The 16,755-nt window shown below is 36.8% G+C and overlaps 4 protein-coding genes across 4 annotated transcripts; all 4 read right to left on the reverse strand.

Annotated features, from left to right (window-relative positions):
* Positions 1-106: 106 nt before the first annotated feature.
* On the reverse strand, positions 107-1,307 carry LOC104732050 (late embryogenis abundant protein 41). Its single transcript, XM_010451577.3, has 2 exons — positions 739-1,307; positions 107-470 (listed from the first exon to the last, which is right to left on the reverse strand). Exons 1-2 carry the CDS (start codon positions 819-821, stop codon positions 239-241), a joined length of 315 nt encoding a protein of 104 aa, XP_010449879.1. The 5' UTR covers positions 822-1,307; the 3' UTR covers positions 107-238.
* Positions 1,308-1,743: 436 nt separating this feature from the next.
* Positions 1,744-5,601, reverse strand: LOC104732051 (protein pleiotropic regulatory locus 1). Its single transcript, XM_010451578.3, has 17 exons — positions 5,356-5,601; positions 5,236-5,260; positions 4,917-5,019; positions 4,723-4,804; positions 4,548-4,616; positions 4,303-4,387; positions 4,086-4,178; positions 3,862-3,925; positions 3,635-3,720; positions 3,460-3,561; positions 3,267-3,350; positions 3,105-3,165; positions 2,910-2,976; positions 2,736-2,813; positions 2,553-2,617; positions 2,383-2,460; positions 1,744-2,128 (listed from the first exon to the last, which is right to left on the reverse strand). Exons 1-17 carry the CDS (start codon positions 5,487-5,489, stop codon positions 1,956-1,958), a joined length of 1,449 nt encoding a protein of 482 aa, XP_010449880.1. The 5' UTR covers positions 5,490-5,601; the 3' UTR covers positions 1,744-1,955.
* Positions 5,602-5,941: 340 nt separating this feature from the next.
* On the reverse strand, positions 5,942-11,688 carry LOC104733610 (condensin-2 complex subunit CAP-D3-like). The gene is made up of 10 exons (XM_087479705.1): positions 9,977-11,688; positions 9,099-9,636; positions 8,754-8,935; positions 7,993-8,484; positions 7,768-7,859; positions 7,589-7,676; positions 7,381-7,495; positions 7,127-7,259; positions 6,854-7,028; positions 5,942-6,770 (listed from the first exon to the last, which is right to left on the reverse strand). The coding sequence occupies exons 1-10, from the start codon at positions 11,447-11,449 to the stop codon at positions 6,096-6,098; spliced, it is 3,963 nt and encodes a 1,320-aa protein (XP_087335831.1). The 5' UTR covers positions 11,450-11,688; the 3' UTR covers positions 5,942-6,095.
* Positions 11,689-11,926: 238 nt separating this feature from the next.
* Positions 11,927-15,387, reverse strand: LOC104732052 (ubiquitin-like-specific protease ESD4). Its single transcript, XM_010451579.2, has 9 exons — positions 14,358-15,387; positions 13,946-14,022; positions 13,768-13,861; positions 13,580-13,678; positions 13,232-13,321; positions 13,037-13,156; positions 12,696-12,799; positions 12,451-12,523; positions 11,927-12,286 (listed from the first exon to the last, which is right to left on the reverse strand). The coding sequence occupies exons 1-9, from the start codon at positions 15,177-15,179 to the stop codon at positions 12,224-12,226; spliced, it is 1,542 nt and encodes a 513-aa protein (XP_010449881.2). The 5' UTR covers positions 15,180-15,387; the 3' UTR covers positions 11,927-12,223.
* Between the last annotated feature and the right edge of the window lie 1,368 nt (positions 15,388-16,755).

Here is a 16,755-nt window from a genome sequence, read left to right on the forward strand (position 1 = left end):
GGTAACAATATAAGTCGATAGTGAAGGTATCTCGTTTTTGTTGACGTTGGTCGAGACTCGAGAATCATAACTGTAGTGATAAAATACATAAATTATATTTTTGAACTATTATAAATATTATCTTTTATTTTTTTACTTAAAACGCTCCCGTACACAGATACAAGACAAAAGACAACACACGGAATCAACATAATCGCCTACGACAACCTTCCCCTGGAACCGACCAATCAGAATCCTTTTAGAAAGACTTGGATTTGTTTTTCAAAAGCAACTCTCTAAGCTCCGCTGGATCAATCTCAGCCGCACGATCGGAGGGTCTGTAGTATCCCGTGACTGGATCTGGTCCCCAAGCAGACTCTGCCTCTTGATCTAAAGCCCTTTGTTCGATCTTCCCTACCATAACTCTGGTGGAACCTCCCTTACTCAATCCTGTTGCTGTCACATTCTGGGATGTCGCAACGTAACTCCTCCTACACTCCCAATAACAACAATACGACATTGATTATATATTTTATTTTCAGGGTAAGATTATATATTTTTCCAAACAGGAAAAATTAGAGAATATAACGAGAAAAAGGTGATAACATCATGCATAAGTATCTTTAATAGATCTAAGTAAGTAAAGAGTTTGTATATGTATATATGTATATATATATATATATATATATATCGTAAGTTCGTAAATCGTAACTTGGAAAAAATGGATTATTGTAACTTTTACGCACACGGCACAAGTACCTTAAGACAATGGAACCAGTAAGATTGCCAGATGTGGCGGAGCAAATATGCTTGAGGGCGCCGAAGAGTGAACGAGCGGCCATTTTCTTATTTGAATATAACGAAATATTAATTTTATAAAGATTGGACGATATAGAGCTTAGCGTTTTAGCTACCGCAAAAACAAAGATCGTTATATTCTTTCAAAGGCAAGTATTAAGCCTAAGAAGAAAACAATCTTTTTTGCAGTAGCCACCGGTGCTAAGCCGCCGTCAGGTTTTCTCCGGTGATGGTTTTATGAGAGTCTTTCTTTAGGGTTTTGGGCGCGCTTTATATACACAACGGTAGAAAAATTTGGGCTAATGGGCCTTACTATGGGCCCACTGCTCATAATTACTGCCAAGAGTAAAGAAGAGAAGGTTAAAAAACTGTAAATGTGTAAGAAGGGACTATTAGTGAAGAAAACTGTTTGTAATTTGGTATAGTTTAAATTTGATGATAAAATCACATTTTAGTTTGTTTTGTTGTAGTCATGAAGGTGCGTTGCTCTAATTGTATTGGAGCAAATAAAAACCAATGTACGTCTTCCACTTGACGATACTTCCAAGTTATAGAAAAATGAAAAGATCTATAAAAGATCTGCGAATAAACAAGTAATTTCGGTACAAAAGATCAGAAGACGTCGGTGGTGGTGAGATCTGAATGATGATGATACCCTTAAACGTGTCTCTTACTTACGTGCGTATCACATAACAACACACACAGTGACACAGGTGTCATGACTGTCATCGTGCCAGACGAGCTTCATGACCAGCGTCGTCTCTTTTTTAGTGCTTCCATATTAATCATTTAATTATTTCATGATTTTTCTTCGTCTTAAAAGGTTGGTTTCTTATGCCCCCGAACGCATATACTAAATCTAAATGATCCATATGTCAACATATTATATCTTAAATTCCAATCTAGTCGTAACAAACTAACAACTTCAGAAAAAAACTCAAAAAAGAGAAATTAAGAGATGGGAGATGAAAGTTAAACGTTCTCTCAACATTAAAAGAAAAAGTACATGATCTACTTTTGTTAAGAGTAAATTACAAATGCCTTTAGAATACATAAAAGTACATGGCCCGTTTTTTTTTTTTTCCTCTCCCCGCCTAAACCTTTGACAAGTTGATCCAAAAACCAGAATCATGACGATTAGTCAGATTTCAACACAGCGCTTTGAGATGCTAATACAATTAGAAACGCCTAATCTCCTTTGGCGGTTTGAAGTTGATCGGGTGTGTTTCTGGAGTTGCATTCTCATCTTCTTTCCACATCTTTATTGTTTTATCGGCCTCACATGTTACCAGTCTCGTACCTGTTTGATCGTAACACGCTGCATATATACCCGCTTCACTCTCCAGTGAACCTGCCATATAAGATGTACCCAACCACAATAAATTAGGACCCTTTTACTATCACTTACATAAACCCTAATCCTACGTCTTCAAAACTTTCTTGGTTTCCTTCGAGCTCTCAATCATATTACACTTCTGAAATTTGGGTCTTCAGCAAGACTCAAAATTGACTACGTTAAATGAACATACTGAGACTTCTACATCTTACCATTACCAGTAGATCAAGAGCAAAGGAACATGAAACAGGATATGTGAATATACGTACCAGGCTGTACAATAGTTTCTGACTGTTGGAAACTGTGACCACTCTTCCAGTCCCAGAACCATATACTTCCATTATCACCTTAATTCGCACACAGAATCAATTTTAGTTGAAAATGATAATGAAAGCAAACAATCACATAAAGAAAGAGAGTCAGAAATAAAATTATTAACCTCCTGTGACCATTACACCATCCTCGTTCACAGCCATTGCGTTAATTATGGTTTTCTGCTGTGAACTGTTTCATGGAGAAAGACAACATTGTTCAAACACGTCAACAAATATATGATATCTCTTATTTCAAAAGCTTTAAGGATGCCAAAGAATGGATATATATCTATCCAGCAGAGACTTACAGCATGTTGTGGCAAAACTCTCCCTTTGGGAGGCTAAATTTCTTGATGTTGTCAGCTGATGCAGAAGCAAATGCATTCCTACAAACAAAGAGAGAACATTAGGAAAAGTAGGTTGAGTGTCTTAAAGACTCGGCTGTTGGAAAGACATGGTGGATGCCATGCAACTATACATACTCTTTAGGATGGAGAGTCATTGCTCGGACAGACTTCTTATGATGTGTTAGCGTTGCCATTGTTCTGCCTGCATATAATATAATCCAGCATTATTCAAATGAAACCATATACTTGCGCCAATGTTTACACAATGAGAAGGGATGTAAGAAGTATGGCTTTTAAGTCCAAGCAGATGGTTAGAATGATAAGACATACCATATCGAAGGTCCCAAAATTTAATGGTGGTGTCATGGGATCCAGTGACAACTTGTGGATCCTGCATCATCACAGATCAAAGTGAGTTCCAGTTACCATGATAAGAAGATTCCAAAAGAAATCCAAATCAACAACAAGAAGTCCATGTGAAAAGATACGTACAGTTGGCCGAGTGAAAACAGAACAAACGGTGTTCTCATGTCCTGTGAGTGCAAAAATTTGCATCTTGGTACGAATATCCCAGACCTGCAAATAAGCAAACATGGAAAAATTCAGTAAAGCTCAAGCATCAAAAGAGCAGAGCAATATATATACTAACAAACAAAGGATTTAGTATTTTAAAATATTTTCTAACCCTGCAGACAGAGTCTCGCCCTCCAGTTAGTAACACGTCCAAAGTTGGGTGGAGAGCTAAGCAATAGACACCACTCAAGTGACCATGATAAGAACGGATAACCTATCAAAGTAATCCACGAGCATTAGATAACAGATATGAGTTGTTCAGATAAGGAAAAGAATAGAGTTGTAACCTTATTTTGCTCAAGGTCCCAGCATTTGACTTGTTTGTCATCACCAGCAGAGAACATATAGGTATGTCGATTGCTTACAGCAAGGCCTGTAACAATATTCAAAAAATAAAAGAAGCCTAAACTTGTACTTGTTCTCGAGTGATAATCATTGAGATGTCTAACGAGATAAAATGCAAGAAATTTAAGAGATTATAAGAAAGAAACTGGAAGAAATTTAAGAGGCTAACCTCGTACTTGTTCGATATGCCCAGTAAGTGTTAGCTTCAGAACTCCAGTTGCTACATCCCATATCTAGTGAATATAACACAAGCAAGCAATTCAGAAAGTGTACTTCATTCAGGATTGCATCTACAAGCGCTAAAGTTGTGGAAGTTTCCCAACAGGATGGAAGTTTTGAATCAAGAAAACAGATTCGGAAAAATTTATATGAAGAAGAAATACTCTCTATAACCTTGATGGTACGATCAGCTGAACCAGTACAAAACCATTCATTACTCGGGTCAAATGCGACAGATCTGACCCAGCCCAAGTGCCCCTGAATGACCTGTGAAAACAAAAATTAACCACAAGTCAAGAAACATCTTAAATGAACAGAAAGAGCCTTCTGGGGACAAGCGAAAGGCCAAAACCATTGTGATGCATCAACAGTACGGTGCCACACATCTTACCCTGTAATTTTTCCATGGTGCATGCCACTCTGGGCGGGGCCATCTACTTGGTATCCTCTCCATTAATGCAGCAGTTGAAAGATTCCTTTAACACGCAGAAAGACGCACACCAGAAAAAAGGAACCAGAATTAGAAAGGTACAAGCTTAGAGAGTTTCAGGTTCGGGGAAGTCTAATTTGCATGGATGTAAATGAATTTCAATACAGATGAAGAAGAAAAGCAAGGATAAGGACGAGACAAAAAACCTTTGATATGATGAGGATCCAGTGGCAGGTATAATGGTGGTGCTTTTGCCTGAGGGACCAATATTGTTCCTTCAATTCGAGAACCAAATATATATAATGAGCATCCTCGTGATATAAGTAGAACATCAATTAGCATATCAGATCAACAAAACCAACAGCTAAAGGAAATACTTACAAGCCTTTAGGCTGTAAAGTTGGACCAACAACAAGGGCATTCTCTGTCACACCCTTTTGCACACTCTTGGACCCTTCTGGACCTGCAAAGATTTATCGAGCAGAGACAATAAGAAAGAAATGCTTAAACGAAATTCAAATAGGAAACAGGAAACTAATTTTTATCTTTCACCAACAAATGATATGGGAAAATACCTGGGAGGGTAAGGGCGTTGGAGGGTCCAGTCTGCTCATTGCTGCGGTCAGGTTGACGTGGAGGTTGACTCACAGGCTCTACACCTCCATATGCAACTTTCATCTGTACATGAAAATTTTCCAAAACCAATCTTATACACAACAACTCACAGCTCAAGAACACACTATAATCAGTGAATCACAGAGAGTTAAAGCAAATAAACCATCTTAATCAGTATTGGTAACTGTAGTCTTAAATGCTAAGAAAACCTAATAAACCTAAGTTCGAAGCTAAATTATAGAGACTCAAATAAACGAATTACACAGAAGTGACGTTTACCTTATGGCTAAGACGAATCTTCTTGCTGCAAGAAGAAAAACGAAGAACTCTTTGTAAATACTTTCAAGGAAAAAAAAAGGAAGATTGGAATTGAGAAATTGGGGATCGAAGAAGACTAACGCTTCGAGGTCAGGAGGAGGGAATTGGCCATGGACAGGAGTGAAAAGATCAAGTGCTCGTTTGACGGATTTTTGACTGAGCTTTTTCAGTGACAGTTTTTCGATAGGTTCGATCTCCGTCGTCGGAGCTGGCATCGTTCTTTTTTTTAGGGTTTACAGAGAAAGAGAGAGAGAATACGAAAGTGAATTTTGCAAATTGGGGGTTTTAATTATTGATGAGTTTATTTATTTACACATCAATTTCACTGCGCCGACCGAAACTAATAAAAGAATATTATTAACTTATTTTACTGGAAATATAATAATTAAAGAGTAAACTATTCTTCACACTCATATTCATTAGTCTACTGCTCTATATACTATTTTTTTTTAGTTTTGATAATCTATTTTAAGACTTTGAATTACTTTTTTTTTTGTTCTTCTGAAAAATGTCAAAAGAATGAAAAATTTACTTTTTGAAAATTAGTTTTTATCTAATTTTGGTGTATGGAATATTGCTTTGTCTACGTGAAGTTGGATGGTCAATTTGTATAATAAATTTGTTCATAATTTTGCAGGTGAATAATTTTTTTTGCTTAAAATTCACATTAAATTTAAGATTTTTTAATTAAAAATTCATATTTAATGTCTGATGCAGTTTAATAGTAAATATACTAGAGTGCCGATCGAATCTCAAGAAAAGAAAAATATCAAAGTTACGCATTTACAGCAAAGCTATTGCTAGAGTCTAAGTTCTAAGTTCTAACTCTCATCATCAGACATGAACGTTGGTCTTCTTCTCAAAGACTCCAACACGTCAGCCGATGGTCGACCACTCTGGATACCTCCACGGCTCGACCTTAGCTTTGGAACACTCATTGCACTCAGAGGCGGCGTTGCAGCTCCACCATTTATCTCTTTCAACACCGACCTAGCCGCCTTCGCTGCCACCGCATCAGCAGCCGCCGCAACCACTCTCGATTCCAATCCCGAATCTCTAACATTCTCGCTTGTTGCTGGTTCTTCAGGTTCACCGTTTCCACGACTCGTCCCACAGGCAGCCCCTTGGTTAGCCATGGACCTTGCCTTTGCAGCCTCGTGCTTCTGCATATCGTAAATAAGCTCTTTCTGAAGCTGTTTGTCAGCGACGAGCATTTCTTCAATCTCGTTCTTGTAGTCTTTGAGGAGGACACGGAGGCAGTCCATGAGCGAACCTGTAAGAGGACTGTTCTTGCTCTCCAATAGCCTCTTGAGCTCAATGAAGATTGGAATGGTGTTCTGAATCAAACCTTTTCTAACAGCTTGCGTTATGGCTCTTCCTTTCGCAGCAGCTGCATTGGAGTCTCCACCTTCTTCCTCCATCTCCACTGTCTCTGACGATGCTCCTCTGGAAACTGATAAGCGGATTTCTTTGCATGCCAAGATTTGAAATGCATCCTACACGGAGAGAACAAAACCAGTTAATAACTCAGGCGGATCACGAGAAGAAATAATAAGCTGTGGAGCAATTTGGAAATTACCTGTAGGACTGCCTGACCAGTGACATCCTCTATGTTGAGCATTCCATCAGAAGCAGCTGCGAGGATCTCTGCACATAATTTGGCGAATGTGGCCAATAGGTGTTCTGGAGCCATCTGTTTAAGCAGAGTAATGTAAATCTGCATTCTTTTAGACCTAGCCCTTTCATCATTCCCTCTACAGAACAAATGTAACAAAAAGAAGCACTAAAATCATCCACACCAAAATATCAAGTTTTTGTATGAGCATAGACTATATAACTTTAACAGAAGTACCTGACAGAAAAAGCTTGATCCTTTGTTTTTGATTGTTTAGAATCTGGATTATTATGGCCAGTGTGGGCATGGCAGTCGTTTAAGACATAAATAGCTTCCACGAAACTGTTGTAAGCTAGAAGTGGCGCCTTAACTATAAGCAAGATGGGGCATAACAATAATCAAAACCCTAGATATCATGTGTCTCTGTAAGAATTTACAATAATATGGAATGAAAGTATGCATTTCATGGTTGCTCCCACGAGTTCTCATACCTTTAAGGATGCTACCAAATAAAAAGTCTGCAAGTCGGCGTATCTTTTCAGATTCATCCACTAGCGATAGAAGGAACCGAAGGAAGAGGACTCCTCTCCACTTCACGTAGTCTCTCTGAATCAATATAGCAACAAGCTTGCTTATCAATCTTCAAGCCTCGAATTTTTCAACAACGGAAAATAAAGAATCTGTGGAGAATAGTAATACCTGTAATAACCTTGAGAGAAGTATGAAGGTCTGCCTTCTAACAACTTCACAAGGATCCCGAAGACGTTTTGTAATCTTTGGTATGTAACTATCCAGGTAAAAAAACATTAGAGTGTATCAGTCATGTTTAACATTTGAGAAAAGTTCAATGAAATGTTAATGTTCTGTGGATGATTTACCACTCAATCATGGCTGTATAATGAACACAAAAGTCTGTCATTGCCACTACAAGGTTGTTACGCAAGGCTGCACAGTCACTCTTTTCAAGCTCCTGCAAGAGGAAGGCATCAACGAAGTCAAATACGTTACAGTAAACTGCAGGGATAAAGGAAACTAAAACTAAAAATTTTCCTTTCCAAAAATAATCGTGGAAACTGGAATCAGCAAACAGCAAATTGACAGACCTGTGCAAAGAGAGGGATATATCTTTTAGCAAGCTTCCCATCAGCCAAACACATCTTCGCCATGGTCAACCAAGACTGACTGTAGAGAGGAGGAGCTTTTTGTTTCAAGCAAACATCACCTTGTGGCAATTTGTTTTTCAGCTTTGAATCAGAATTTCCTGAAGTGATGATAGTATGTAACAACGGAACAATTTTGGTGGTGTCAGCAGAAGGATATATAATGACACAAGATCCAATGGTATAAACTGCTGTGACTACTTTTGATAACTTCTTGGACACAGAATCCAGTCTCTTGCTTCTTCTACTTCCGAGTGTTGCTGGTGTAACAAAAGAATGATTATTACTAGAGACCCCCTCGATGTACTTCTCAGTGACCTTAGATGCCTTAGATAAAAGTTGTTCTACCCACTTCTTGACAAGCATATCAGACTCCTCAGAGGCGCATGCCTTCTTTTTGCACAAAGTTTTTAATGCTTTAACATGTGCATCGACCTGTCATTCAATGGCATAGACTAAGATCCTGGGAACAGATGGACCATATATGAATTAAACATAAAATTTTCCATTTTCAAACCAGTTAATAATGATCTGCCAATTCAATCGTCCAGGTCCCAGTTAAAGAGAAGTAATCATATATTTAAATCTGAAAGAATATTTTTGAAGACAGAAACCACTGACTTTTAGCGCTTTCGGAGCATGTGTTTGATTTTTTATAGGAGATATCACGTAAAGTATTTATTAGAGTCCCTATTAATTATTACCTCAGCAGAATGGAGGTTAAACTTTTCGATTTTCTTCAGCAAATTGTCAGCCAGGTCTGCAGCAGGCTCTGCTGGCAGCTGAAGGGAAACATTGGAGATTGTTTGCAAAAGACAAACTCGATCGCCAGCCCATGTAGAAGAATTACACTCGACACCCTGTTCCTCACCTTGTTCATCAAGCCCTTCAGAAAATAGCCGAGTTATTATAAATACATTCATGAATTGGTTTAGCTAGGACAGAAGTCAGGATTAAAACAAGAGAACAAAACTACCAGTAGCAACAAGTAAAGACATAAAGCAGTTAATTGAGATGTCTAAAGATGGATAGACTGGTTTTTGACAAACCTTGCACATCATTCTTGTCAAGCAACTGCCAATGATGGTGAAGAAATTCCCATTCGACAGACTTTGGAAGATACACTGAAACCTCTGATAGAAGGAACCAAGCACCAGCAGGAGCGGTCCATTTATTTATTGGCATTGAACGGCTCAACCACAGTGATTCAGATTCCTTTATGATACTCTGGAGCGCAAAGGCAACTCTTGGTTTTAGTCGCTTCTTCTTTCCCAAACTTCCACATATTTTCGTAACCCAAGGAGAAACCTCGCTGTTGCAAAGCTCCCTTAAGAGAACCAGGACTCCTTCTGGAAACAAGGCTTCAATGTCTCCGTCTAGATTTTTTGAAGTAGTGTTCCCGTTGTTAGGGAGAGAAGCACTGTCTGGAGAAAGCACATTTCCAGCTCGTAATATTCTTTCCAGAACTAGTTCATGAAAGACATTCTCGCATTCTTCTTGGATGCTATTTTCATTATCCATGATCATTCGAGGAACAGAATGTAACCATTCAGTGGTCACAATTTCATCTGTACATATTCTGAAGGCCTACAGTGAACAGAAGAAGATAATCAATTTTCATCACCGCATAAGAAAAAGAAGCGGAACCCTTACCAAAAAAAAGAAAAAGAAGCGGAAGAAATATGATAACAAGTCATTAGCCTAACCTATATTTAGGGAGAAGATTAGTATAAAAATCATCAGAATGTAGTATAAAATCGACATAAACAGTTGCTGTGTATTTTCATTCATTCATCTTTAAACATTTTTGGCTTGCAAATTTAGTCTCCTTAACTTTGAGCTAATAAAGGACAAAGCAGACCCATATATAATTCCATTAACTTTAGGGGTAAATAAGAAAGAAGACACTGAGTTACAGATAACATACCTCAGAAATGGCTGAAATTGCAGCCTTTTTAATACTTACGAGCGGATCAGAACAGGAAGTACCCATTGTCTTAAGGATACTACCATCAAAGCAACCACCCATAAGGGAAGTCAATTTTGTCACAAGAAGAAGAGCTGCTCTCCTTACAGCCGCTTTCTCATCCACACATCTTTTCTTCAAAAGTTCAGTTACTACCCCTTTTCCCTCTGAAGTCTCATCGTTAAACCCAAGGGCTTGTTTTAGTATCGACCTGCTCCTTGCATCACCAGACAAAAACCCCACGACTTGAGCCAAATTGGACAAAGCTCGAGCTCTAATTAAAGCATTCGTGTCTGAACACCGCTTAAGTAACGCATCAAGACAACTTAATCCCCAAGAATCTTTCGACCCATCCTCTGAACCAATAACTCCTAAGGGATTTGCTAATGAGCTTATCAACAGAGGTATAAGATCAACAGCTAATATTCTATAATTAGACTTCCCTTGACACATCTTCATTAAAAAATCAACAAAGTCTGATTGGTCCTCAACCTCCATTGCCTTAACTATCTCCAATATCGCCTCTACTGCGAATCCACGCGGCTCAGCCTTCTCAGGTGACTTATGAACAAGAAACTTAGGCAAATTAGAAACAACTTTTTTCAATCCAGAGTTATCTTTAGCCAAACCCATCAGTTTCCTTGACACAAAACCTAACGCAAAGCTTCTCGCTTGATGTTTACCCATAAGAAGCAACGGTGTCAAAGACTTTGAAATCTCAGCCGCCGTGATTGCCATATCTCCATGGTCAGGACTCAACACTCCACCCAGAATCTTCCCACACATATCCATCAATCTATCATAATTTAAAAACCCAGAGTGTTCCAACGCCGATAGAGGAATCTCACTCACAGTTTGTACCAAAGATTTCAAACTATCTGGAAATCTATCTAAATGAACAAAACTAAGAACCAAGCCTAATCGATCGAGGACTCTAAACAGCAATTTCGCATCGAATCCACCTTCTTCAGTCTCACCCCCATCATCTTCATACCCTAGGTTTCTCTTACCGCGACCTCTCTTCTTCTTATTCCCTTTCTCCCGCTGCGAATTACTCCCTTGAGCAGCCGAATCGTCACGGTTACGGCGTTTGAGGTAGCGGCGGATTGAGCCCAGTAGAGAGAGAAACGCAATCGGAGAGAAGAAAGTGAAAACGGGGCAATTCGTTGAAAGAAGGAGACTGAGATACGCGTCGGAGGCTAAAATAGCGAGACGGCCTGATTCAACCGGCGAATCCATGGCGGCGGAGACGCAGCGGAGAAACGACGAAGCAACCGAAGAGAGGCTGCCGTAGAATCGATTGAGAATTTCGTCGTCGTCTGTATCGAGTAGAGATTTGAGATCTGTGACGAGGTCTTGGTAGTGAGATTCATCGTCTTCTCCTCCTCCTTCGATTCCTGTGATGATTCTAGTAAGCAAAAGCTCCTCATCCATGGCGACACTCTCTCTACTACTGAACGAGAATTTGGATTTCACAGAATTTTTAGGTAAAATTGGTTTCAAAAGTTTTTGGATTTCCCGCGATCTGTGTTCGTTCTTTATCAAAATTCAAAATGGGACTAAGGAAAACGTTTGGGGCAAATTTTAACATTTCGAGAAAAAGTAGAGCCCTTTTTTAGAAACATTTTTGTTTTCTGTGTTCTTGTCAACATTTGTAGTGTTCAGTGTCTTCTACCTACAACATAACCCTTTTGACAATGAAATGTGAATTGAAGTTCTCTTCATAGTTACAGTCATGTTGGAAAACTCTAATTTAAAGCAGCTGTCTGTTGTATGTAACAGATGTATTTGTGTATATATGTTTATTATACTATTATTGGGGAAAACTGTGCAGCTCATTTTCATAGTTCATGGAATTGGCAATGATACTTGATGTAGTTAAGATCAACTCTTAACGAGACCGTAGAGAACTAAAAAATGGAGCAGTTCCGAACCTTAAGGTTTCCAACTATTCATATATTCAGTTAGACTACTCAAACATAAAATAAACACTAGAGAGCCGAACGCTTCCATCTACAGTTTCAAACAAACAAAAAATATATCATACAGAAGAAGCAAAGAGCTTTGGCCTAGCTCAGTGTTTACCTCTGCTTTTGAAGCTGCGTAATTCACTGCCTAATAGGAGTGGAATTTAAAGTTTGAACAAATCAACAATGGCAAGCAAAAATAGCATTCCTAAAAGCTGAAAATACATTAGCCCAAGCAACTTCAGTCAGCTCGCAGTCTCAGAATCTCTTTAGCCGTTCTTAGTCGGAAGTATGGCATGTGTTCCTGCACCAATGTAATACAAATGTTTTTATATCAATTCATAGAACATGCTAAGGATATAAACTGCTTGCGCGATATATACTAATCCCATATTGATTCAAACACTCCAGTTAACACTCAACAACAGTTTCTTGAGGCATTTACGGGTGTGGATTCTTATAGCTTACCTGGCTGAAACATAGACCCAGGCCTCTACTGAAAAAGTCGATGTATTTAAGCATAAACATTCCACAGTCATACCTGAAAACATAAAAAGTGCAACAAAGAAAAAAGATAAGAGTTAGCAGAGAGCTCAAGAGCATAAGCACATATGATTTCAAATGGTCCCGTTATCTTGATTTGGCTGTAAGTTTCACTTTTCAAGATTAAATTTACAGAGCAAACTTGAATAACACATATGCTTAATACTTACCCATTCTTTTGCTGGGGAAGGTCTTCAACAAATTCCATGTCCCACGAATTAACATCAATGTTTTTTCCACTTTTTTCCTTCGCTTCGTCGTCCATGTATTTTGCCTGAAAACAAAAAAGCAGACCTGGCATCAGCTACAACGAACTAGTATGTACGGTTAGAACAATTTCACAGTAGTTTCCTACTTAGAAAAAGCAATAATAGCGTCTAGAATATCAAAAATGTCTATATACAGATTTTAAAATCAAAAACTGATGATGGAGATATCTTTTAACGCCTCTATTATGTCAGTCATTAATAGACAATATAATCAATAAATAAGTGTTGGATTTGAAATATACCAGAGCATTCAAAATCATAGGATCAACTCCATTTAGTGAATCAAGATACAAGAGCTTGCTATCTCTGTTGTTAATTACTGCCAAGGTCCAATGTACACCCCTGTGGACGGGAACAAATATCTGCAGAGGGCAAAGACTAATTTAAACACAAATAATCAAACGAAATTTTTAACATATAAATTCTTCGAAAAATACCATGTCACAGTCAATAAGAGCATATCCCAACTTCCTCTGCGTAGTCCATCTCCTGACAGCTTTAAAATTATAACCAGAATCGCTTACCAGCTGAAAAAAAAGCATTTAGAGAAAGACAAACATAAGTCCCAGGAAAATCATGGGATACAGAAGCCAGAGACAACTGAGTACCATGGGGGAGAAACGAGCCAAAATCTATTGATGTTTCTATATATAAGATCTCCTAAACAGTGCTTATATTTTTTTACGGAAGCAAGAAGCAGCTACCCAAACGAACTGACATGAAGCAAAAAAAAAAGATCCAACATTTTTCTAAAAAATCATCTGAGCACAGAAAAGAAAACAAACCTTTTTGTAGAAAAAGGTGTTGAAGAAATGACATTTTAAATACTTTTTGGGCTCTCTGGTCTCTCTTTCTTTGAGCAGTTCAAGGTAGACATTGATAACCTACAAAACAGGACAGGAACAAAGCATAAGAAAATATGTAATATTAAGAGCTCATAACTGTGCACGACATTATGACGAACAAATAGTACCTCATCGTTGAGCCATGACGAAGGTGTAAGGCATTGTAGTATTTCTCCACTAATATCAATGTTTGAGTTCTCATGAGTAGCCAAGACCTTCCTTCTGAAAAAGGTACACATATTGATATTGGTTACCCACAAAAAAAAAACACTCAACATGCTATTTATGCCTTTTAAGAAACCATACCTATTTCTCCCAGAAAAGGCACGGTAGACTTCAGCCTCTTCCTCCTCTGTGAGAGGTATAAAAGGTTCACGAGGCACCTTCATTAAACCAATCACACAACAAACAAACAACAGCAATGTTAACAACAGCAAAAACATGAGTAATTTTTCTTAATAAGGTGTTACAACGACATATACACACTAAGGATCTCAAAGCAAAGATTGCAATCTACTCTCATAAGTACAAGAACTTCATAAGTACAAGAACTTTGACTGTGTGGGCAAAAACAATAATTGCAGCTAAATGACCAAATACAACTAACAAACATTGTACTATTTTCAGCCTATGCTACATATTAGAGAACCAATCCAAATAAAGTAGTGGCATTGATTATATCATCCAATTCGAGAAAGATTAGTAAAAATCGTATCACCTCAACAGGTTTTTCCACAGGCTTAGGGCGAGACTGACGCAGCTGTGACAACTTCTTCTCATTCAACAAAATCTCAAAACCCAAAGCTTCCAACTTTGAATTCCTCCTCTCAGCACTTTGCATAAGCTTTTTATAAGCTGCAAGACTCGAAGCATCATTCGCATCTCTATCTAACGACAACGAATCCAGCATGGAACTAGTATCATCAACTCTCAAGCTGTTCCCTTTCTTAACATCCGTAGTAACACCACCATGAGAAGAAGAAGAATCTTTCTCCTTCTTCTTCTTCTTCTTCTTCTTCTTCACCTCTACAAACTTCTCCTCCTCATCCTCGTCATCGTCACAATCAACAACTTCAATTTCTTCAACACTGGAATCTTCAGAAACAGCTTCCTTCTCACTATCATCACTCAACAAATCAACAAACTCTTTATCTCTCTTAACAAATCTCAAAGCCTCCAAAGCTGTCCTCTTTGCATCATCATACTTACGAAGAAAGAAATTACCATCCTTTTCGCAGTAACCATTAGATTTAGCTTTCCCGTATCTAAGAAAACCTCTGCTGGGAGCATGAATCTCTCGTCTAAGAGGAGCTTTAGCATCAGGGTACCTTGAAATCCTCGAAACTGTTGGGTTTTTTGAAGAAGACGAAGAAGCTGTTTGGGTCTTACCTGAATCTTCATCAGACATACCGAATGAGAATCTTCGTTTCTTGGAAGCTTGGAAATACGGAGAATTTCGTAAAGGGTTGGTTGATTGTGGACTGAAATTGAAATTGAAGGATTCTTCGCTTCGCTTACGATTGATCGCTACGGCACCCATTAGTGGAAGAGTTTGGGTGAATCACTAAACCCTGGAGATTGGGAGATCAATGAAATGAGAACCATAAGAGAAAAAGAGAGAGAGAGATATCGAAACCTAAAACATGAAATTAGGGTTCTGTTCTGTAGACGAAGAAAAACAAAAAAAAGCTCAGAGATGAATGAATGATTTGATTTTTTTCTTTACTATTAAATTTAGGTTTCTCCAAAAAAAAAAAATGTAAAAACATTATTTTTAACGATTCTTAAATGTAAAACTGCCGTTAATAAATAAATAAAATATATGTTACTACTATCACTAGTAGACTATTAGTGGTATACACTATACACAACTAAATTTAAAAAGTTTGAATTTCAAATCAAAACAATTCTACAAAATGGTTGTCATATATATTTATCATTTGTCTTAAACTGAAGTGATATCATATAATATTTTTTAAAATTGATTTTATCTTTATATACTTATTTAAACAATGTTGTTAAAATTTAACCCTACTATGTGGCATATTACAAAAAAATGCCATTACATTTTATTTAATTTAATAACTAACAAAAGAAAAAATAATATTGGTTATAAAATAATTAAATAAATATTTTGAAATTATTTAATAAAATTATTTAACATATTCTAATTATTGTTTCAAAAATCATAGGAAACAATAACAAACTATTTTATACAATTATTAAACTTAATTATATTTATAAAACTAAGATTAAATATTTGCATATCTAAATCGTATAATAATGACAGATATATTTTAAAACTAAGATACAATATTGCTTATATTTTAAAAATATCTTTATATACTTATTTAAGCAATGTTGTTAGAATTTCAACCAGCTTTGGTGTGGTATATTACGAAAAATGCTATTGCATTTTAATTAATCAAAATTATTTAATGAAATTATTTAACAGATTCTATTTATTGTTTCAAAAATCATAGGAAACAATAACAAACTATTTAATTGGCTAAAACTTATTTTTTATAGATAATATTCACTATATAAACAATATTAAATGTGTCGAATCGTTTTCGTCCTCACGAGAAAGAAAAAACAATATTAAATGTATAATGTTGACAATATACATATACATAATTTAACTATAATTTTTACATATAAAGTTAATATATACTTACATTTTATACCAATAACTGCAATGGTGTTAATATTAAGGCCCTGATTGGTAACGACTGTTATTTGTGACTGTAGAAACTTTGACTGTAAAAATTTGGCTGTATAAAATTTGGTTGTAGAGACTTTGGATGTAGATACTTTAATTGTAAAAATCTGATTGTTAAAAAACAAACTTTTAAAACTGTGACCGTAATTTTACTAAAAACAAAATTATAAGAAAATATAAAGGTGATGATAAAAATAATAAATTTGTGAAGAGAAGTGGATATCAAAAGAAAGAGAAAAAAATACTGATAATTAATCTATAAAAAAGGTTTGTATAAAAATATATATAATATTATATAGAGTTTTTAATCATGATGGAGAAAGAAAAAAAAGTTTTTTAAACCGTTGATTTTACAGTGTCATTTTGAAGCTTTAAAAAAAAAGGAAAATAAAGA

Source organism: Camelina sativa, chromosome 12 (genome assembly GCF_030686135.1).
Source record: "Camelina sativa cultivar CO46 ecotype springtype chromosome 12, ASM3068613v1".
Lineage (NCBI taxonomy): Eukaryota > Viridiplantae > Streptophyta > Magnoliopsida > Brassicales > Brassicaceae > Camelina > Camelina sativa.